We start from the raw sequence: 23,819 nt of genomic DNA, 5'->3' as shown, positions 1-23,819 counted from the left end.
CATATCATAGTTTTATGTTCCCAGAAGATGGCAATGTAACATTGCCAAAATATTGGAAGGTATTGATTAAAGTTTTTTAATTAATATTTTAGTATATGTTATCATTTCCTGAAAAATTTAAAAACAAAAGTAAAATGGTCAACAGCTAGCCAATGAGTAACTGTATGCTACCACTCGTGCAACCCCTCTCCTACATCTTATTTGGTAAATTCTGAACAGAGTTTCTTTTTGGACCTAACTGATCAAATTCCTGATATATACCTTCAAGAGGTGTACAGGATATGATAGTACTACATGAAAAATTACATCATTACTAACTTCCTATCTACAGTTTTCCTCCAAATCAGTCTGTTACCTGTCAAGATTCCAACATTATCAGATCTTATATTTCTGTCTTCTAAGGCACTGTTTTTTTACTGTATCAATCCACCTATATCTTGGTCTTCCTCTGGAGAACACTTGTTTTGCTAATCTTTCCTCTCCCATTCTGTTTAAGTGACCATACCACCTGGTCACTTAAACAGAATGTTTAAGTGACCAGGTTTAAGTCTACTACTAACGCATTCCTGGATGCTGACAACGTCAAGTTCTTTTCTAATATCCTCGTTTTGAATATGATATTGCCATTGACCATCTGTTCATGCCCCTAATCTTTCTCAGGACACTCATATCTGCAGTCTCTAGTCTTTGGTCAAGTGTTTTACTTCCGACCCATCTCTCAGATCCATAAGTTAAAATTGGCTTGAATACTGTCTTGTATACAGCTAATTTAGTGCTTTGACTAATTTCTCTCTTATACCATATAAATTTATTCAGTTCACTTCCTACCATACCAGCTTTGTTGATTCTGTTGTCTATTTCCATATTTAATTTACCATCTTCACAAAAAATCATGCCTAAGTAACTAAAATGTTTTACTTGTTCTATAGGTTCTCCATTCATAATGTAGTTGATATTTTCATTGTCTTTGTCTTTTTAATGCTGACCTTCATATCATATCTATCCCAACAGTTATTCAATTTAGTCAGGGAATCTTGTTGATTTGTAGCAGATTTATTTAGAAGTTTAACATCATCTGCATAAAGCAAAGAGCTGAGATTAACATCTCCAATTTTGATATTGGATTTAATACCACTTTCCTTCATAATGTGATCCAAATAAATAATGAATAACAGAGGGGATAATGTACATCCTTGTCTCACACCAGATTTAACATTAAACCACATTCCTGTACTTCCTTCAATTCTAACTGCTGACTTACAACTCAAATAAAGACAAAGTATTGACACCATATAACTGTAGCATTTCAAATCACTTCTCTCTTGTCACCTTGTCATATGCCTTTTTCAGATCTTCTTCTTCTCTTTCATCTAAGACAGGTTGAGTCTTCTCTTGAGCAGGATCTTCCAGTCTTCTCTATTCCTTGCTGTTCGAAAAAGTTCCTTATATGTTCTGCATCCCGAGATGTTCTTTATTAATTTCAGCCAGATAATTCTTGGTCTTCCAGGTCTTCTTTTTTCAGTTGGAAAAGTATTGATTAGGACGTTAGGAAGTGTGTCCAAACCATCTCAGTTGTTGTTTTCTAATTTTTTCTATTACTGTCTTTTTATACAATAGTTCTTGTCTGACTGTGATGTTTGTTTTCTTTTCTATCCAACTTGCTCTATTTATTTTTCTTAAGCATTTCATTTCAAATGCCAGCAGTTTTTTCTCCTCTCTTTTTTTAACTGTCCACGCTTCTGCTCCATAGAATACTATTGGTATAATTATTGCTTCATATAATTTGATTTTGGCTTGCTTAGATATCTTGTTTGTTTTCCAGATTTTCTGTAATTTTTCCATGGTCGTCCATCCTATCGCTATTCTGTTTTTGATTGTTTTGAGTTCATCTATTGTTTCTGTTAATTTTGATCCAAGGTATATGAAGTTGTCTACCTGTTCTAATTGTTCTCCGTTTAGGGTGGCTGAGATGGTAGTTCTGTTCCTCCCTATTTTCATCACTTTTGTCTTTTGTATATTTATTGTCATGTCATATGTTTTACAGGTTTCGTTTAGCTTGTTGATCAACTTTTGTAGTTCATTTTTGGGTTCTTGCAAGAAGGACAAGATGATCTGCATATTTGATATTATTTCTATTTAAACCATTGACATTGATTCCAGGCTCATTGTCTATTGCCTTCTTTACAACTTCTTCTAGATATATATTGAATAGGCATGGGGATAATTGGCATCCTTGCATTACACCTTTTTGGATCTCTATGGCTTCTGTTGTGAGTGTGTCCTTTTTAATTATTGCATTTGTCTTAGAGTAATATTTTATCAGAAACTGTATTATATATTTGTCTATTGCTTTTTCTAGTAGAATTTTAAGAAGGATTTCTCTGTTGATGTTATCGAAAGCTTGTTTAAAGTCCACAAAACAACAATATAGTTCTTTATGGTCTTCCCAGCTAAGCTCTGCTAGTTGATGCAATGTGAAAATTTGGTCTATTGTTGAATAGTTTCCTCGGAAACCAGCTTGTTCTATGCCTATCATTTCTTCATAGGTGTTTTTTAATCTATTTTGTATAATTCTTATGAATATTTTATAGGTGTGAGGGAGTAAATCGATTGGTCTGTAATTTCTGCAGTCTCTTTTGTCTCCTTTCTTGCATATTGGGATGATGTTCTCCAGTTATCTGGGATCTCTCCTGTTTGTAGTATTTTATTGAATAGGATTGTTAAATATTCTATTGATATGCTGCGTCCATATGACCACAGTTCAGTAGGGATAGTATCAATGCCTGGTGCTTTATTGTTTTTCATGTTTTATTGCGTATCTAACTTCTTCTTGTAAAATTTTTGGGTGATCATTTTTTCTTCTGTTGTTGGCATTGTAGTTTTGTTTCCTTGGCGGAAGATAATCTTAAAATGGTTTGATCAGATTTTTCTTATATATTCAATATTCCCGGTTTCAGTCATCTTGTTGTTTATCATTGTTACTGCTTTTGCTGAGAATTCCTTTGTAATTTCTCTTACAGTATCATGGAAGACTTTTAGGTTGTTTTGTTGGTATGCTTCTTGGCATTTCTTAGCTTTTTCTTTGGCTTTTTTGCATAGGTTATCAACTTTATTTTTTAGTGCTCTGTATTTTTCTCTATTCTCTTCATTGTTTTGTTGGTTTAAAAGTATCTTGGCCTCTCTTTTCTCTTCTATGGTAGCTATGATTTCTTGGGTTATCCACTGTTTGTTTATTTTGGGTTTGGAGCCTAGAGTGTCTTTTGCAATTGATTTCCAGATCTACAAAACTTAAATACAGATCTTTGTTATATTCCCATTATTTCTCAACTATCTGTCGTAAAGTGAAAATCTGATCCTGACAGCCTCTATTTGGCCTGAATCCAGCTTGTTCTTCACCAAGCTTTTCTTCCACAATCCTTCTCAACCGTTTCTCAAGTATACTTGCATATATCTTACCTGGCACACTCAGTAGAGAAATACCTCTGTAATTTTCACATTCAGTTTGATTTCCCTTTTTATATATGGGTACTATAAGAGCTCAACTCCAATCATCTGGAATTGTTCCCTCTGTCCAGGCCTTCTCAACTATAAAATCATTATCTACTCCTGCTACCTTTCCACATTTCAGGCTTTTGATGTCTTTTTCTACTCCATGTATGGATATGTATTCCTGACTGTATGCCTGTTGAGTGTTTTTTTACCATTGTGCTGTCATCACTGCTTGTTCCATTTAGCAGCTTTTCAAAGTAATTACTCCATACGTCAAGGATATCTTTTTCTCCTGTTTTCAAAACACCTTTATTGTCTAATTCCTTTTACAGCACTCTTTCCTACATTTCTGAGCTTCATCAACAATCTCCAGAATATCCTGCCAACTTCTTCATGTTTATTTTCTATGTTCTTACCAAAGTCCTCCCACGACTTTCGTTTAGCTAGTGTTGCACATTGTTTAGCATTCTTACATCTGTCTCTGTATTCTCTCAGAGCTCAAGCCGACTTATTTGTCAACTTTTGATATGCTTTCTTCTTTTCTTTCACTGCCTCTTTAACTTCCTGTGTCCACCAGGGAGTTCTGATTTTTTTATCCTGGAAGACAACCTCACCACATGCCTCTCTGGCAGAATCAATCAATGTTTTCTTCAGAGTTTGCCACTGAATCTCCAAGGTTTGGTTTCTGTTTTCAAACTCTTTCTTTTTTCTTCAATAATCTTTGTGTATTTTAGTCTACAGTTCACATCTGAGAGCTGCTCAACTTTTATTCACTTTAAAACTTTCTTACATGTTATTCTTTTCAATATGAAATTCAATTTTATCCTGCTCAAGACTAAATAGTGATCACTTCCAATTTCAAATCCTCTGTACACTCTCCTGCACCAGGGAGAAAACATCACTATCAACATAGTCAATGAGATTTTTCTTATTCCTTGCCTCTTCTGTCCATGTGAATTTGTGCACATTTTTATGTTGGAACATGGTGTTAGTAATAACCAGTCCATGTCCTGAGCAAAAATCTAACAGGTATTTGCCATTATTATTAGCTTTGCTCTTGTCTCCAAATTTTCCCAAAATATTTTTGTATGTCTGACAATCATTTCCTACTCTGCTATTTAGATCCCCAACAAGGACCAATTTTTCCATTTTCATTGTGTCAATTGTTTTCTCTAAAGCCTCAAAAAATTAAATATTACTTACTTCAGTAAATATTACTGAAGTCTTTCATATAGAAAGAAAGAACATTTAAAAGTTATCAATTATGCTACGACATTGATGAACTGTTGGGGAAAAAGATGTGGCAGGTTGAGTTTTTAATTACTATGAAAAAAAAACCGTCTTTCATGTAGAAGAAAAGTAAAGTTCTGAACCATGATGGACAGCATCTTTTGGTGAGTAGATAAAGATAGCTAATTTTTGTTATGGCCAACAGGAATATGTTACTCCTTTTAGGGGTGTGCATAGCTTTTACTGAGGTTTCCCAAATGTAGTGGCTGACACTTTTTGGTGTGTGGGGGGGGGGTTTGGAAAATGGGCAGAAAGCTATGTTTGATTTTGTAAAAGGATAAAGCCCCTGGTGAAAAAGTGATCTGGATGTGAATGATTTTTGTGACGAGACTAGTGTTGTCCAAGCAGATGGTTCTAGCTTTATTTGCTAAGGTTTTGATAACATTGTGCTGCTGGGAAGGTGATGTGTACCTTCCAGTGTGTGGGTAGGTTTTCTGTACTATTTTCTGGGTAGGTGAGTGGCTACAGCATCAAGGAAAATATTATACTGCTTGCATTCTATCTCTATATCCTCCTCTATCAAGTTAGACTGACTGATGCCTATAACATGGCCAAAGAAACTATCCAGTATCCCCCTTTGGGGCCACAACTTACTTTCACTTTGTGTTGTCTGCCATGCTGAATGTTAAACCCTCTGGTTCTGAAATTAAGTGGAACAGAAAACATAAAGGTGCGTTGTCATTTAATTGTTCTTACACTTGCTTCCCTCAAGTCTGCTTATATGCTCACCCCCCTCCCCACACACACACCAAAGAAAATCTAATTTCTCTGACTCAGTAATTCTGAACTCTTGCTGAGCAACACTTTCTCAAGATCAGATTCACTCGACATATCCACAAATTTCATACTATTTCCCCCTACACAAACTACTCTCTCATTTGCAATCATGGCCAACTTGTCTGTATCATACCCTAACAGTAGTGACAGTAACTCTTACCTTCTTGCATGCCATGCTTGTAACTGCCAGTATAATTATCTCATTCCTTCTTCTTAACAGCATTACTAATATTGTTCATCTTTTCTTTAGGGAAAACAGAAGTCTCCATACAAAACTCCTTGCACTTCCTCTTTAGCACTTTCATACTCCTATTTCTTCTGCCTCTCTTTTTACACTTTCTGCTTTCCTGTTTGCCACACATTTTCCAGTTCTGTCTCATGATTTGTACCATGTAGGATTTCATGTAAGCATCTATCTCTTTCACTCCATCTCATCATTTCCCTTATCTAAAATTTTAACTTATACTATTACTCATACCTTGTTCTTCCTCTCTTGCTTCTGCCACCTCATTTTCAACAGTCTTTCTAACAATCCCACTAATATTCTCTCTTCCTTTTGTCATTCAATCCTTTATTGTGTCTTCAATCTATCACTGTTGCACTTCTCTCTCCACACGGCACTCATTCTCAGAATACTTCCTACACACACACATCCTTTGAATCAAATGCATTTTGCACTGCAGCAAAGAAAATTTCATTGTTGCTTACCACATACATTAGTACCATAATGAGCAGTGTGTGTGTGTGTGTGTGTGTGTGTGTGTGTGTGTGTGTGTGTGTGTGCACACATCATATATAATACAAAACAACTAGATGGGTTGAACACTATTTTGATATTTTCAGAATTGCAGTAAATGCAAAATAATTGGAAAAAGTAATATTGTTTCATCAAAAACATACCTTTATATACTTTATTTTCAAACAATCTCTTATGTTTAAATCATTTTACACTCTAGTCTTTTTTGCTATTTGCAGACATGTATTTATTTTGAAGACATGTATTTATTGTAATAAATAAAGCAGTAGGTTGCTGCTGATAATATTTCAATATTAAATAGAAAAATATATTTTAGTCAAAATAACTTTCAAGAATTGATTTTTCAACTTTCCAGTTAAAAAATCAATTCTTGGATGATCTGATATTCATGTATTTCTGAATATTAGATCATCACCCAAGAATCAATCCATCTAAAAGTATTTTAGACTACTGCAGAATGCTTTTATTACTTGGATAAAGGGAATGGATATCCTATGATACTGTTGGACTTTTGCTAAGGCATTTGATAGAATACCACATGAAAGGCTGTTGCATAAGCTGGAGAAGATAAGATGGGAAAATAAACTATTGACTTTGATAAGTGGGTTGGTTGATAGACAGGTATCAGAAAGTGCTATGTGGTGGGTGTGAATTTGCCAGATGTAATGTAACCACCCTAGGGATCAGTCCTTGGAACATTGTAGTTCATTCTGTATATTAATGATATTGAGAAGGATCTGACAAGCAATCTTCAATTATTTGCTGATAATGAAAAGATAGGAAAGGCAGTCAGAGATGCTACTGATATCAAACTTACAGAATGATTTGAATAGACTGGAAATGTGGGTAACTGATAATGGCTATCAATTCAATGTTAGCAGGTGTAAAGTTATGCACTTTGGTATGATAAAATTTCTAATGGCATATTGAGATTATGCCACAAGAAACTGATGAGGCAAGGAATCTTGAGGTAATGGTGGGTAGGAATTACAAGTTTAAAGGTTACATAGCAAAAATTGCCAATACCACTTTCACACAGCATCACAAATATTTGAATATTTGTGATGCTCAAACAAATGCTGACAAGTAAGCATATGGAAGTCATTTTTTCCGTCTTTACAAGGTTTTGAGGTGATTGCACCTGTACTACTGTGCAGAGATCTTGTCTTCTGGTGTCATAGGGGATAAAGAAGCTGTCAAAAGGGTACAAAGAAGAATAACAAAGATGATATCAAGATTATGGAAAATGTAGATTATGAAGACAGATTGAGTATGAGTAATGTGGACTGCAGTTGCTGAGAAAGAGGGGAATATAATAGTCTATAAACTTCTCAATGGTGTTATAGGTTATTGTCTGATGAAATTTTGCATTATATGGAAGGTGGGGAGAGAACACAGGGCATCCATGGAAGTTTGTGTGTCTAAAGAAAGGGGTAAGAGCTAGATTTTTCTCTCACAGAGCAGTGAGTGACTGGAACAGTTTGGCTAATAAAATGGTGAGTGTATCTAATGTGAATGAGTTTAAGAAAGGTGGTATAGGTACTGTGTGCTCTCCCTTGATGATCTCTTGACGTCCTGGAAGTCTCAGATAATAATAATTAGGCAATTCTGCTCATTTCACTTATCAACCCATTGAAGCTATTTTCAGCTATGACACCCACACATAACTGAATAAAAAAAAAAGCATGCAAATGACACTACATCATGAAACTTAATCTTCCACTTATTAAACAAGAACATATAATAATGTATTTTACATATTTTGCTTATGAGCATGCTGTAACATGTTCCAATCCTGTTCCAGAGTTGGAACATGCTAACAGCATGCTCATGACAACAGCATTGTCTTGAGATGAAGAGAAAAACAAGTCCTTTGAAAAAGTATTGTGGTAGAAGAAAAATAATAAGCCTATCATTCAGTGCAACTAGTTGTTAAAGAGAGCAGTATATTATGTACTTTTTCTAAAATAAAGAAATTTTTGTATAACCATATAGCACTTCTAGTATTTACTTGTGAGGTGAAGTTTTCCAGTTTTAATATATTAAAACTTCCAAGATTTACAATATTAGAAGAGATTGCAAATATTAGCTTTGTTTTAGAAATACAGTAGAACTCAGTTATAATGAATTCCACGGGACCGCATATATTTGTTCGTAATAACCGTTATTCGTTATATCCAAGAAGGTCATAATCTGAGCGAATTAAAAATGTTGGGTCAAAAGTTAAGGGTCAAAACTGTATAACTGAGAGGAGACCTCTACATAGCCTTTACAGGAATGCAGAGAACCGATCAGGGCTTCTGACCTAATGCCCAATCCTCACCTTCTCGTGGTGCATCCTGTTGGGTATCTACTTGGATACTGAATGAACGAGGATGGGCTGGCAATTTGGGATTTAGCCGACCAAATTGTATTCTTATTGGTTAAACCAAAATAAAAAATGATGGTACGACATGACAAAATTTCATGCCGGCTGGGGTTATCGCCCGGTTAAACAAGGCCCCCGTTGTTTTCGCCAGGGAACCAAGGTGAAAAGCGAAAAGTCAGCTACTGGAACAAATCTGAAAACAAACCCCAACTCAACATCACCAGAGTTAAAGATCAGTACTATCAACATAAGCCTGAATGGCAAAGAAATGGTGCTAGCTGAGGAATTAGATAAGTACCAGATCGACATAATAGGGGTGACTGAAACAAAAAAGACCAAAACTGGCGAGATCTTTCTGAGCAATAAATACAAAATGTTATAATCAGGCAATGACAATCAAGGAAAAGGAGGAGTAGCCATAGTATTCAACACAAAATACGAGGCTAATCTTCTTGAATGGCAGTCAGTCTCAAGTAGAGTAATGTGGGCAAATATGAGAATGGGGAACTGGACAATGAGACTTATTTGTGCCTATGGTCCCACAGAAGGTTCTACTAAGGTAGAAGTGGAGGAATTTTTTGAGGCTTTAGAAAAAGCAACTGACACAATGAAAAAGGAAAAGTTGGTCCTTGTTGGGGATCTAAATAGCAGAGTAGGAAATGATTGTGAGACATACAAAAATATTTTGGGAAAATTTGGAGAAAAGAGCAAAGCTAATAATAATGGCAAATATCTGTTGGATTTCTGCTCAGGACATGGACTGGTTATTACTAACACCATGTTCCAACATAAAAATGTGCACAAATTCACAAGGAGAGAAGAGGCAAGGAATAAGAAAAGTCTCATTGACTATGTTATTGTTGATAGTGATGTTTTCTCCCTGGTGCAGGACACCAGAGTGTACAGAGGATTTGAAATTGGAAGTGATCACTATTTAGTCTTGAGTAGGATAAAATTGAATTTCATATTGAAAAGAATAACTTGTAAGAAAGTTTTAAAGCGAATAAAAGTTGAGCAGCTCTCAGATGTGAACTTTAGACTAAAATACACAAAGATTATTGAAGAAAAATTGAAAGAGTTTGAGAACAGGAATCAAACCTTGGAGATTCAGTGGCAAACTCTGAAGAAAACATTGATTGATTCTGCCGGAGAAGCATGTGGTGAGGTTGTCTTCAAGGATAAAAAAATCAGAACTCCCTGGTGGACACAGGAAGTTAAAGAGGCAGTGAAGGAAAAGAAGAAAGCATATCAAAAGTTCCTGGCAAATAAGTCAGCTTTTACTCTTACAGAATGCAGAGACAAATGTAAGAAAGCTAAACAGTGTGTGCAACTAGCTAAACAAAAGTCATGGGAGGACTTTGGCAAGAATATAGAAAATAAATATCAAGAAGGTGGCAAAATATTCTGGAGGTTGTTGAAGAAGCTTAGGAATAGAGGAAAGAGTGCTGTAAAAGGAGTTGGAGATGATAAAGGTAACATGAAAACAGGAGAAAAAGATATCCTTGAAATATGGAGTAATTACTTTGAAAAACTGCTAAATGAAACAAGCAGTGATGACAGCACAGTGGTAAAAAACACTGTCCAGGCATGCAGTCAGGAATACATATCCGTACTTGAAGTAGAAAAAGCCATCAATGGCTTGAAATGTGGCAAGGCAGCAGGGGTAGATGATATTCAACCAGAAATGCTGAGGTATAGTGGTATAAGAGTCTTACAGTGGCTGCACTGCATAGTTCAGAAAGCCTGAACAGAGGGACGAATTCCCGATGATTGGAGTAGAGCTCTCATAGTACCCATTTTTAAAAATGGAAATAAAACTGAATGGGTTAATTACAGAGGTATTTCCCTACTGAGTGTACCTGGCAAGATCTATGCAAGTATACTTGAGAAACGGTTGAGAAGAATTATGGAAGAAAAGCTTGATGAAGAACAAGCTGGATTCAGGCCAAATAGAGGCTGTCAGGATCAGATCTTCACTTTACGACAAATAGTCGAGAAAGCATTCGAATATAACAAAGATCTGTATTTAAGTTTTGTCGATTTGGAAAAGGCACATGACAAGGTGCCAAGAGAGAAGCTATTCAATACGTTGCAGTTATATGGTGTCAATGGGGCATTATATCAAGCAATACTTAGTCTTTATTTGAGTTGTAAGAGAGCAATTGAAGGAAGTACAGGAAGATGGTTTAATGTTAAATCTGGTGTGAGACAAGGGTGTACATTATCCCCTCTGTTATTCATTATCTATATGGATCACATTATGAAGGAAAGTGGTATTAAACATGATATCAAAATTGGAGATGTTAATGTCAGCTCTTTGCTTTATGTGGATGATGTTATACTTCTAAATAAATCCGCTACAAGTCTGCAAGATTCTCTGACTAAATTGAATAGCTGTTGTAATAGATATGGTATGAAGGTCAGCAATAAAAAGACAAAGACAATGAAAATAGGCAGAATCATTGAAAATGTCAACTGTGTTGTGAATGGAGAACCTGTGGAACAAGTGAAACATTTCAGCTACTTAGGCACGATTTTTAGTGAAGATGGTAAATTAAATATAGAAATAGACAACAGAATCAACAAAGCCGGTATGGTAGGAAGTCAATTGAATAAATTCATATGGAATAAGAGAGAAATTAGTCGGAACACTAAATTTGCTGTATACAAGACAGTATTCAAACCAGTTTTAACTTATGGATCTGAGAGCTGGGTCAGAAGTAAAACACTTGACCAAAGACTAGAGACTGCAGATATGCGAGTCCTGAGAAAGATTATAGGTGTGAACAGATGGCATCAATGGCAATATCATATTAAAAACGAGGATATTAGGAAAGAACTTGACATTGTCAACATCCAGGAATGCGTTAGCAGAGCTAATCTCAGCTGGTATGGTCACTTAAACAGAATGGGCGAAGAAAGATTAGCAAAACAAGTGTTCTCTGCCAGGTTGGCAGAAAAACGACCCAGAGGAAGACCAAGATGTAGATGGATTGATACGGTACAAAGTGCCTTAGAAGATAGAAATATAAGATCTGATAATGTTGGAGTCTTGACAAGTAACAGACTGATTTGGAGGAAAATTGTAGACAGGAAGTTAGTAATGATGTAATTTTTTTTCATGTAGTACTATCATATCCTGTACACTCCTTGAGGGTACATGGCAGGAATTTGATGATGATTAAAAATGTTTTCAGATTTTTCTCAGCATATGTATATTGGGTTAACATAAATGCATATGTGCATACATACATATAAAGAACAAAAATTTATTTTTAAAACTTCACATTTTTACATAAAAAATCATCACGCGTGCTTTGCACAAGACGCATATTTTATACGTTTGAAATTGTTCCTTATACCATTACGATGCTTGATTGTGTCGTCTGAACTTACAGATCATGATTCCATAAATCTTGTTAAAATATGTCAAGCACTTTCTGCTTCACACCAGGTAAAGATTTTCTCATCATTGCTATTTTCTTCCTCGGAGTCACTACTACTATTATCTTCTTCTGATGTATGAGAGATTTGTTTTAAGATGTCAGCGTCTGTCAGTATACCCGAAGTTGCAACACCATTATCAATGTCTATAAAATTATCAATCTCTGCACATGTTTCAAAATTGTTCAAGTTTCGCACTTTTAACCACGCTGATAACAGTAAGTTATCAGCGTGATAACTTACTCTTCATCTTCTTCAGACCTCTTCATCTTCTTCAGATTCACACTCGTATTCCGCAAGACTGGCTTTCTTAAAACAGTTTTGTATCGTAGACGATGACACCAAATTCCAAGCATTGCTCATTAAACGTATTGCGTGAAATACACTGATCTTCGAGTTGTAAGCATAAGCATTTTCTGCAGATTTTTCTCTGCTTTCTATCAGTTCCAAGACTAACAGACGACGAAAATGGGATTTAAAACATCTAATTATGCCTTGATCAAGTGGTAGCAAGACAGATATCACATTCGGTGGCAAAAAACAAGTTTTATGTTTGTTAAATTAGCCACTACAGGATGTAGTGGCTAATTTAACGTGGGCAGGACAGTTGTCTATCAATAACAAATTTTCCAGTTTTCACTGGGAAGATTTTTATCCTACTTGCGAATTTCATTTTCAAAAATTAAAGATGTCATCCAGGCCTTCTTATTCGCTGTATAATCAACGGGAAGTTTCTTTGTTTTTAAAGCATCTAGACTCTGCCGATTTTCCAATTACAACAAGCTTTCTTTTATCACTATCAGTCATGTTCGCACAAACTAAAACTGTGAGTCTATTTTTGATAAGTTTTCTGCCAATACACTCTTCATTTTTAAATTGAAAAGTTTTATCAGGCTTTTAATTATAAAAAACCCTGCTTCGTCTGCATTATAAATGTTGTTGTATCCATACCTTCGTTTGATATTCGGCCATACATTCTTGACCCAGTCAGAAACAATGTTTTTGTCAATGGACAACGGCTCGTCACTTACTTTTGTGTAGACAATATTGTTTCTGTTCTTAAAGCGATCAATCCACCCATTGTTGCATTTAAAGTCGCTATAACCACGTTGAACAGCAAATTTTTTGGCTTGAACTTTCAAAATTGGTCCACTAATAGGTAAGCCAGCGGTTCTTTGCACTTTAAACCACGAAAGAAGTGCCTCGTCAACATCACTTTTATTACACTTTTTAAGTTTTTTACACTTCGATAAATTGTTTTCAAAAGCTTTCAGAGTCAACTTGCAATTCTTCCAAATTGTTGATATTGTAGATGGAGACAAACCATACTTCTTTGCTGTCAGATTTGATTGGCCACTTTCTACCTCCCGTATAATTTCTACTTTTTCGGAAACCGATAAAATTTTCCGTTTGACTTCCGACATTTATCCACAACCAGAAAATGCATACGTATACGAAATATCAGTAAAGGAACGACTAACATGTATTATTCGTTCGTTATTCCCGTGAAACGAATTCGTAATAAACATGAAATACATGCATTAAATCAAATGTAATTCAAATATACCTTCAAAATTATTCATTATAAACGTGAATTCGCTGTAGCCGTGATCATTATAACAGAGTTCTACTGTATATGTAAATATTGAGTATTCAGTTTATTATGCATAGCTACTACCTAAATAGCTTCCATTTTAGACCTTGGAACAAATAATTCTTAGAGCATTTTTTTAGAATATGCCGAGGCAAGTGTATTAGATCTGTAAACTGTGTGTTCCAAAGTCTTTCTAAGTAAAGATTAGCATGTCTGCTTACTTGAAAGAATAAGAAATATTTCTTACCCTTTGCACTTTTAAGTGGCCTTCCTTGCATGAAGGTTTAAATTTAATTTTTAATTGGCATTTATTTTAAACTCTTATGGGCATTTGAATCACTCATACTTTCTCAATATGAATATTTTAAAATATAAACCAGTCCTATGTGTTTTAATTTTCATCAGATTTATATTTAAACATCAACTTTTATTTTAGGCAGAATACCATAGTGAAGCAGATGTACTAGAAGTTACACTTCTTAATTGTCCCATACTGTCTGGAGATGTGAAGCTAAGGTTTCAGTGTTCATCAGTAAGTATAGACAAATAAGTTACTTCTTCCTCTCAAGCTTTTCCAGCCCTCTTCCTCTAAACTGTATTCCTTGTGCTAGTTTTACCTTAATTCTGGCAACAGAGAAGGTATACTTGAAACTGTACTTCCAAAGTGAATTATTCTTTTGGTGAGCCTTTAGCCTTAAAGAGAAATAACCACGTGAGTTTATTATGTTTACATTGGCATATTTTGTTATTATGGGTTGCTGAAATATCAAAACTGGATAACTGGAAAGAGATCTCTGCATAGCTTGTAAGGAATGCACATAACTGACCAGGACTTCTGACCCCACTATTTAGTCCTCCCCTTCTGATGGTACATATTATTATGAGTTAGTTATCCCCTAGATAAAGATGAGTGAGGATGTGCTGGCAATTGGGAACTTAGTGAAATTAATAGTATTCCACATGAGATTAAACTGAAACAAAAATGAAGCTACAGGATAGGTCATACTGGCTGGAATATTACTTTGTTAAACTCCACTGAAAAAAAAAAAATATATATATATATTAAAGAACTAGGGTAACTAGTGAAAAGTCAGCTACTGAAACAACTCATCCTCATTATAATTGAAGAGAGACACCATCAACATATGAAGTATAAATGGAAAAAAGTAGTGGAACTAGCAGAAGGATTAGAGAAGTGCCATACTAACATAATTTTGGTTACTGAGACAAAGAATAAATGGGAGAAACACTTGTTAAATAATAACTAAGATGTTAGAGTAGTCCCATCTTATCGATGGATGACATGTTCCAAGGCCCCATCCCAAAACGAATATCTAAAACTGTGGATCCTATATATATATATATATATACACACACACTGTTTTTTCTTATACATACATACCTATGATAAAGTTTAATTTATAAATTAAGCACAGTAAGAGATTAACAACAATAACTACAATAATATTGTAGTTATTGTTGTTAATAAAATAAAATAGAACAGTTATAACAACATGCTACAATAAAAGTTATATGAATGTGAATGGAATCTTAACAACTTCAGCATAAGTTTATTTTTTATTATTATATAAAGTCGAGAACTTTCACCTTTTCACTTAAAAGGAAGTACTTTACGGCTTCTCTTGGACATATCAGGCATCACTCCTTTTGCACTTTGGGGCCATTATTAAGTAAAATAAGGATTACTTGAACACAAGCACTACAATACCATGACAGTCAATCTGATAACCGAGAACTACTCAGAATGGCACACAATTTAAAACTTATGTGGATTTCTGAAATTTTCAATTTAATATTTTTGGATGCAACTAAGTGACTATTGGGCATGTAGCATATACGGTACAGCATTGATACGCTGGATAAAGGGGTGATTCACATCCCTAGCAGGATAGCACGAGATTTCATTGCATCAGAATGCACCACAATATAGAACTTATGAATTGTTTATTTCTGAAATTTTCAATTTAATATTTTTGGACTGGGGTTGACCACGGATAACTGAAACTGCAGAAATTGAATCCACGGATAAGGAGGGGGGTGGGGACTACAGTATTTTTGCACTAGAAATCAGGGAAGTAGTACCTAACAGTTAGCATTAAGATAAATTTCTTGATTGGAGTCATTTTTAAGTAGTTATAGGCAAGTTTCCAATGAGAAATGTAATGAATTATTTTCATCTCAGAATAAGATTCTAGCAGGATGACATGGGACTATAGCAAGTCATTAGAGGACAGCTAACATGGAAAGCTACTGCTTGTCGAAAATCTAAAAAGCAGAGTAGGAAATTAATACCGGAAATATAAAAATGGGCAAAATCTAGAGAAAGAGAAGAGATAAGTATTTCTTTCTTTCAAGATATGGACTAATCACTAACACCATATTCAAACACAAAGGTGTGCATAAATTCAAATATAGAGAACACAAGAAATATGAAAAGCCTTATTGACTAGGTAGATATATCTTTACACTGGCTTTCAGGATACAAAGTGTTACAAGGGATTTGTAATAAGAAGTGATTACTATTCAGTTTGAGTAGGATAAAAAAAAAAAGAATTTCATTGAAAACAAAAATATGTAAAAAAAAATTTTTGAAATCAGTCAAGCCATTTTCAGAAGTGAATGACTATAGACTCGAATGGTAAACATTATTGAGGGGGAAAAAGTTTGAGAACAACTAAACTTTTGAGACTTGACGACAAAATCTGAAGATTGATTCAGCCAAGGAGGCAAAGGTGAAATTTTCTATTTTCTACATGGGGGGGGGGGATTAAAGCATAGTGGATTTGAATTTCAGTCTAGTTAAGGAAGAAATCATGCTGAAAGGCTCTGGCAAATGAAGCAGTACTTTTTAAAAAAAAAAAAGTCTTGAAATGTGTTAAAACATCTAGAATAGATAATTAGAAATAATCAAATATATGTGGTATACGTTTTTGGGACCATACTACGTAATTCAAGATTGCTGGTTGAGGGAGAATTTGGGATTGTTGGAGAAGTGCTCTCATAGAAACCATCTCTGAAAAGGGAACTAAAACAATGCGAGAATAGAGGAAAATTTTTTCATATTGGAAGTGTTTCTTACTGAAGTAAGATTTATGAAAGTATGCTGAGAAAATCTGTGGAAGGAGAAACTTATGAGAGAACAAACTGGGTTCATGTTAAATAGGCATCATCAAGATCTGGACATATATTTAAGTTTTGTAGAGCTGGAAGAGCATATGATTTGGTCTCAGAGAAGTTTAGAATACTAAATTATGTGATGTAAGTATTGGGTTGGCAGATAAGTTCGTTCGGATTATCAGAGTGGAATGAAACACATTTTATTTAATATATATAATACATACTAGTCAGTTATATATTGACTCTCTTTATCAATGACCTCATGCCATTTGTCCACCAACTTCATTATGGCGCGTTCATAAAATTCCTGAGGTTTACTGGCGAAAAACTGATCCAGGTCTTTTGACAGCCTCCACATTAGCAAAGGTTTTCCCATTCAGAAAATTCTGCAAGATCAGAATAAGTGGTAATCGGAAGGTGCCAGGTCTGGTGAATACGGAGGATGCAGCAGCAAAATATCCCAGCCAAGACGTAACAATTTACTCTGGGTTGTTAATGATGTGTGGGGTCTGGCGTTGTCGTGGTGAAAGACAAATCCTTTCTAATTTGCCAGTTCAGGACATTTTGTGTTAATTGTACGGGCCAGTCGAGTTAACTGTGAGCAATAGACAGTTGAATCGATCGTTCTGCCTGACGGTAACACCTCGTAGTGGACAACACCTTTATAATCCCACCGCACAGAGCACGATCGTCTTTGGGTGCAATCCCGCTTTCAAGGTTGTTTGTGGCGGTTCGCTCTTGTGCCCTCCACCCATGATCTTTTACATACCACATTATCGTACACGACCCATTTTTCATCTACTTCAAAATCGGCCGTTTTCTTGGCGACGTCGCAGCAAATCACAGATGGATATGTGAGCAGTCATATTGGCCTCAGTCAATTCATGCGGCACCCAAACATTGAGTTTTTGAAACGTATCCCAGCTTGTGCAAATGGTTTTCAGTGCTTGTATGATATATGTTCAGTACTGTAGCAATCTCCTGCACTGTTTGTGATGAATTTTTGTGGACGATATCCTTCACAACACTCGAATCAACCTCGGTTGGGTGACCGGCGCGAGGCGCATCACTGACGTTGAAATCTTGAGAACGGAATTTGGCAAACTACTTTTGGCATAGGGGGTGCTTAAGGGTCAAAGCTGTATAACTGAGAGGAGACCTCCACATAGCCTTTAAAGGAATCTGGAGAACCGACTAAGGCTTCTGACCTAATGTCCAATCCTCACCTTCTTGTGGTGCACCCTGTTGGGTATCTACCTGGGTACTGAACGAACGAGGATGGGCTGGCAATATGGGATTTAGCCGACCAAATTGTAATTCTTATTGTCTTAAACCAAATTACAAAATGATGGTACAACATGACAAAATTTCATGCCTGCTGGGGCGTCGCCCGGTTAAACAAGGCCCCTGTTGTTTTCACCAGGGAACCAGGATGAACAGCGAAAAGTCAGCTACTGGAACAAATCTGAAAAAACACTCCAACTCAACATCACCAGAGTTGAAGATCGGTACTATCAACATAAGAAGCTTGATCTGATAATATTAGTCTTGACAAGTAACATACTGATCTGGAGGAAATTTGTAGATAGGAAGTTAGTAATAATGTAAATTTTTCATGTAGTACCATCATATCCTGTACACCCCTTGAGGGTACATAGCAGGAATTTGATGATGATGATGATGACTTTTGGCATATGCATTTTGTTAAGGCACCATCCCCATATATACGCTGCATATTTTATTATGGGCCTCTGTGGCTCATTTGCCTTTTTTTGAAATAAAAAAGCAAAATATGCTGGTAATGTAAGCTATTTCCTTCCATTTCTAAAAATATGTTACACACATGCAACTGAAGTAGGCTGAACGAAAATTCACTGAAAGGTTATTGAAATGTTGCCTTTCAACTGCGCCATAGCATTGTGCGGTAGCACAGCAATAGCGACAGGCAAAGCGGCATTAACCTGTGCTAACTCATAGACCAAATGAACTTATTTGCCAACCTGATAAATTGGACATTCTACAAAGCAATATATAGCTGATACCTAAGTGTCAAGTCAGATATAATTAGTATTGCTGACGATACAGGAAGATGATTTTATATGAAATCAGGTGTGAGACTGCATGTTGGCTGCTGTTCATCTATATGAATTACATTATTAATGAAAGTAGCATAAATCATATCCGAATATCAGATATTAAACTTAGCTTATCACTTTATGCAGACAATGTTATACTGCTTAATAAGTTAGAAATCTTCAGGATTCTTTAACTAATTAAATTACTAGTGTTAAAAAAAAAAAAACCCTAAAATGTTAACTGGCACTTAAAGACAACCTATGAATTTAGGTAAAAACTTCCAGAATATTGAAAATGTTGAGCATATTCCCAATGGAAAAACCTATGGAATGAGTGAAATATTTCAGGTAGTTAAGGATAATGTTTAATGAAGATGGTAAATTGAATACTGTTGAAATTGTTAACAGAGCTGGTGCGTTATGAAATTGTTTCTATTCAAACCCGTTTTAAATTGTGGATTTGAAAGTTGAGAGTTGAAATAAAATGGATTAGAGACAACAGATATGACATTACTGGGAGGAAGGGGCAAGGAAGTGAAGCCATGATGTTATTATTTTCCTAACGCCCATAGTTATAAACCTCATTGTGGGAAGTCAACACTAGTGAACACAAAGTTTATCGTATCATTATAATCATCCACAGTCTGCACGTTCACTATCCTCTCAGGCAATACATTCCATGCTCCTACCACTTTCATGCAAAAAACTTACTTCTTACCCTTTTACTCACCACTGTTAAATTTGTGATTCTTGTAAACTTCATAAGAGAATTTACTTGATCACAATTTAACAAGTAGAAACCTTAATGAGAAAATAGTGCTTGCATCTATGTATAAATGAAATAAAAATATTGAAAAGAATAATTGTTAACTAGCATAAGAACATTGATTGTATAATATTAGAAAAATAAGATAATTAATTTACAGTATTTAGTTATAAAAATTTCATGTAAAAGGCTTGCTTGTTATACAATTGAAACAAGAGATTGTAAGTTATGCTAATTCTTAGAAAAATTGAGTGAGCTGATAGGGTTTGATAAAGCTGACTCATAGGATTAACTAGAACCAAAGTAAAGCCCAAGGTCACGGTCCCCGATTTAAACACTGCCGCGGGTCAGTCACTTGCACACGGCCCAAAAAAGATGGAAGGTTCAGCAGGGAGACAACCCTAACAGGTTACGATAAACGTATCCAAATGTGTGTGTGGGGGGATTTAGTTGCACGAGGTGCCTGTAGGGTCATAATATAAAAGGGTTAGGACCCCCCCACACACACACACATGGTCTTTTGCCAGTTTTCGTTTTGAGGTTACGTTATGAATTTCCTGAGTGATGGTCAGGAGTTCCCCTCCATCCGCCATGAGATGGAATATTAGTAGGTGGGATTTAGGTCCCGTTTCCTACCATCGAGAACAAAGGATGCCACATGGTCAGGAAGAAAGGTATTTACTCTATACTAAGCCAACCCTGGTCTAAAGGAAGGAGATTATCAGTAGAAATTGTGGATATCCTCATGGCGAATCTGATGACTGCAGAGCAACAGATAGATCGTGTTTCCTTAGAAGAAGCCTGATATGGTGTAACCGAGGTGGCCCTCATGATTCGAAGTACCCCAAATATGTCCCACTACAGAAGGAATATTTATTCAGGAATCGCAGACAACTAACATCTAGTAGAAGAGCTTCATCAAACGGTATTGTGAATGATTTTGTTAATTCTGTTAATTTGATATGGCTGTAATTGTAGTTCATATTACTAAGCAAATGAAGGACTTGAATGAGAGTTGAACTAGAACTTTAGCTCACTTAATAGTAAAGAGAAAGAGGGAACTAGTTTATCAGTATTACTGAAAAAGCGATAGTGTGTATAGATATTAGTATATGTAATTTACCCTTAACTGAGAAAGGCCAAAGAGAATTGAATGTGGCATTCATTATAGTAACGGAATTGCTAAGCCCACATAACTCTTGTAAATCAATGTGTGTAATCCAATTGTTTCTAATTGAATTATTGTCATATTATTGTGCTTAAGAGGGTGAAAGATTTAAGCCAAGTTAATTATTGATGGGAAAGCATTTTTATCTTGTATAGAGTCCTTTGTGGAGGCATAAGTTTTTCCCACGTGTTAGTGTGAAATTTTCAATGTTAGTATTTTGCCAGTCTTATTAACATTGTATCATCTTAGTAAGGAATTGTAGTTTTTTTTAGATTTTAATGTATTGTATTGTATTTATGAATTTAATGAACTTTTGCTTATCAAATATTCAGTTGATTGAGATTGCCATTCAATGCGCCACTTGTAATAACGTACAAACCTAGGCGTTGGGGGGGGGGAAGAAAAAGTTAAGTTATGAGATCAAGGTTACGACTGCATGATTATTTCATTTCTAGACTTATTTAGGAATTGCTTCTTGTTTTAAATTTTTTTATAAACTAAATGTCCTAAATGGCGCAGCTTTAAAAAATAATTTTATTTTAGGATACTAAGAGGAGCAAGAGCTTAGATTTCTAGTACGGAAGTGACGATATGCAGAGAAAAGGGATAAGATATATAAAGTAAAGTATAAGGCACAACACCACCTCCTTTTCCAACTTCCAGGATAGCCTCTTGTCTTTGTTCCTTTCCCTCATTCTATCAAATGAAAAATCTCACTGTGTTAATACAATAATAACCCTTCAACAGCTTAAATGTCTCGATCATATGCTCCCCCCCCCCTTACCATCTATCCACCAAACTTTGCAGTCTGCATGCTCTCAGTCTGTCCTCGTAATCAACATTGCACAGTTGATTATGACATTTTTGTAATCAGTCTCTGCACCCTCTCCAATGTTGCTTCATCCCCTTCAAAGCCTGGGGACCAGATCTGAATCCAGATGTGGTCTGATCAAAGCTTTATACGATGAGACCAGCACACTTATTTCTCATGGTCAATGTTCTCCTCAACATTATTATTATGTGACACCTCCAGGGAGTCCAAAGACTCATCGAGGGAGAGTGTGCCAACAGCATCGAACAACTGAACATCCCTCCAGCTACTAACCGTGCAAACTTGCTTAACTTTTTGCTTGAGCCATTAGTAGCAGAGGCTCTACCAATTGACCAACCTTTGCTGGCTTGTAAAGATATCTCAGAGAACTGTGGCAATGTTGCCACAATTCTCTGAGATATCTTTATAACTTTTGCAGTATGTCCCTGGAACTTTAAATCTCTATCCTCAAGATCCCCAAGATCTCTTGCTTCCCCCACTTCTTCTATTATAATTCCACCAAGAGTATGAAATCATGGGAATATAACAAAGATCTGTATTTAAGTTTTGTCAATCTGGAAAAGGCATATGACAAGGTGCCGAGAGAGAGAGAAAGAGAGAGAGAAGCTATTCAATACACTACAGTTATATGATGTCAATGGGGCATTCAAGCAATGATATAATGACTTACAACTCAAATACAGTTGTATTTGAGTTGTAAGTCAGCAGTCAGAATTGAAGGAAGTACAGGAAGATAGTTTAATGTTAAATCTGGTGTGAGACAAGGATGTACATTATCCCCTCTGTTATTCATTATCTATATGGATCACATTATGAAGGAAAGTGGTATTAAGCATTATCAAAATTGGAGATGTTAATGTCAGCTCTTTGCTTTATGCAGACGATGCTATACTTCTAAATAAATCAGCTACAAGTCTGCAAGATTCCCTGACTAAATTGAACGTGTGGACAGACTTATCTGTTCGTCGAACATGTTGTTTATTTTTTTACGGTATATATTAGAACACAGAAACTAAGTAAATAATTAATTGATTAACTTATTGCTGATATTTCGCTGGTGTTATAACCAGCATCTTCAGAGCACAAAAACACAGTTTATTACAATACGCGAGACTATGGTGTAATCAGCAGACTGGTTAAACAAAATTGTAGCAGCAACACAAAGACTAGAGTCTTGATTTTTTTGGCACCCTCTATCTGTAAAAAAAAACAAAAAAAAACTATCACATAAGGCATACTAGTTTTTTTCTTAGGATGACTGTCTTCCAGATCTTAGGCAAGTTAATACAGCCATATTTGTTGAGATTTGGAGTGTGTTTCAGGGCTTCTGTTGCCTCTAATAACAATCTCTCTGACTTATAAGAGTTTCTGTGTAGTACTTTTGTGTTTTTTCCAGTCGATCCTGTGTGCAGGGGTATCCAGAGCATGGTCTGCTAGGCCCGACTTGCCATAATGATAATTCCGGACGTATCTTTTGTGTTCGTTGATGCGGATGTTCACAGTTCTTCCTGTTTGACCGTAGTAGGCTTGATTACATGAGCAGGGTACTTGGTAGACTCCTGGATGTGATAAAGGGGGAATGCTGTCCTTGGGTGAGCGGATAAGGGTAGCTAATTTGCTACATGGTCTGAATGTAGTGCGTAGTTTATGTTTATTGATAGAGGGTGCCAAAAAATCAAGACTCTAGTCTTTGTGTTGCTGCTACCATTTTGTTTAACCAGTCTGCTGATTACACAATGTTGTCATAGTCTCGCGTATTCTAACAAACTGTGTTTTTGTGCTCTGAAGATGCTGGTTATAACACCAGCGAAATATCAGCAATAAGTTAATAAATTAATTATTTACTTAGTTTCTGTGTTCTAATATATACCGTAAAAAAATAAACAACATGACTAAATTGAATAACTGTTGTAATAGATATGGTATGAAGGTCAGCAATAAAAAGAGAGACGATGAAAATAGGCAGAATCGTTGAAAATGTCAACTGCATTGTGAACGGAGAACCTGTGGAACAAGTAAAACATTTCAGCTACTTAGGCACGATTTTTAGTGAAGATGGTAAATTAAATATGGAAATGGACAACAGAATCAACAAAGCTGGTATGGTAGGAAGTCAATTGA

General features: G+C 35.7%; 1 protein-coding gene across 3 annotated transcripts in view; it reads left to right on the top strand.

Annotated features, from left to right (window-relative positions):
• LOC150104791 (phosphatidylinositol 3,4,5-trisphosphate 3-phosphatase TPTE2-like) overlaps positions 1 to 23,819 on the top strand; it is a 332,531-nt gene that overhangs the window by 286,133 nt on the left and 22,579 nt on the right. For all 3 annotated transcript variants that reach the window (XM_090395969.1, XM_090395968.1, XM_090395967.1), the window contains exon 14: positions 14,156 to 14,251. In XM_090395969.1, the coding sequence (XP_090252095.1) occupies positions 14,156 to 14,251 (96 nt within the window). The remainder of the gene's footprint in view (positions 1 to 14,155; positions 14,252 to 23,819) is intronic.

The sequence above is a fragment of the Typopeltis vanoorti genome, chromosome 7 (genome assembly GCF_054136105.1).
Source record: "Typopeltis vanoorti isolate ZY-2024b chromosome 7, IOZ_Tvanoo_1.0, whole genome shotgun sequence".
NCBI classification, from domain to species: Eukaryota; Metazoa; Arthropoda; class Arachnida; order Uropygi; family Thelyphonidae; genus Typopeltis; species Typopeltis vanoorti.
This window is presented reverse-complemented; position numbering and strand designations above follow the sequence as displayed.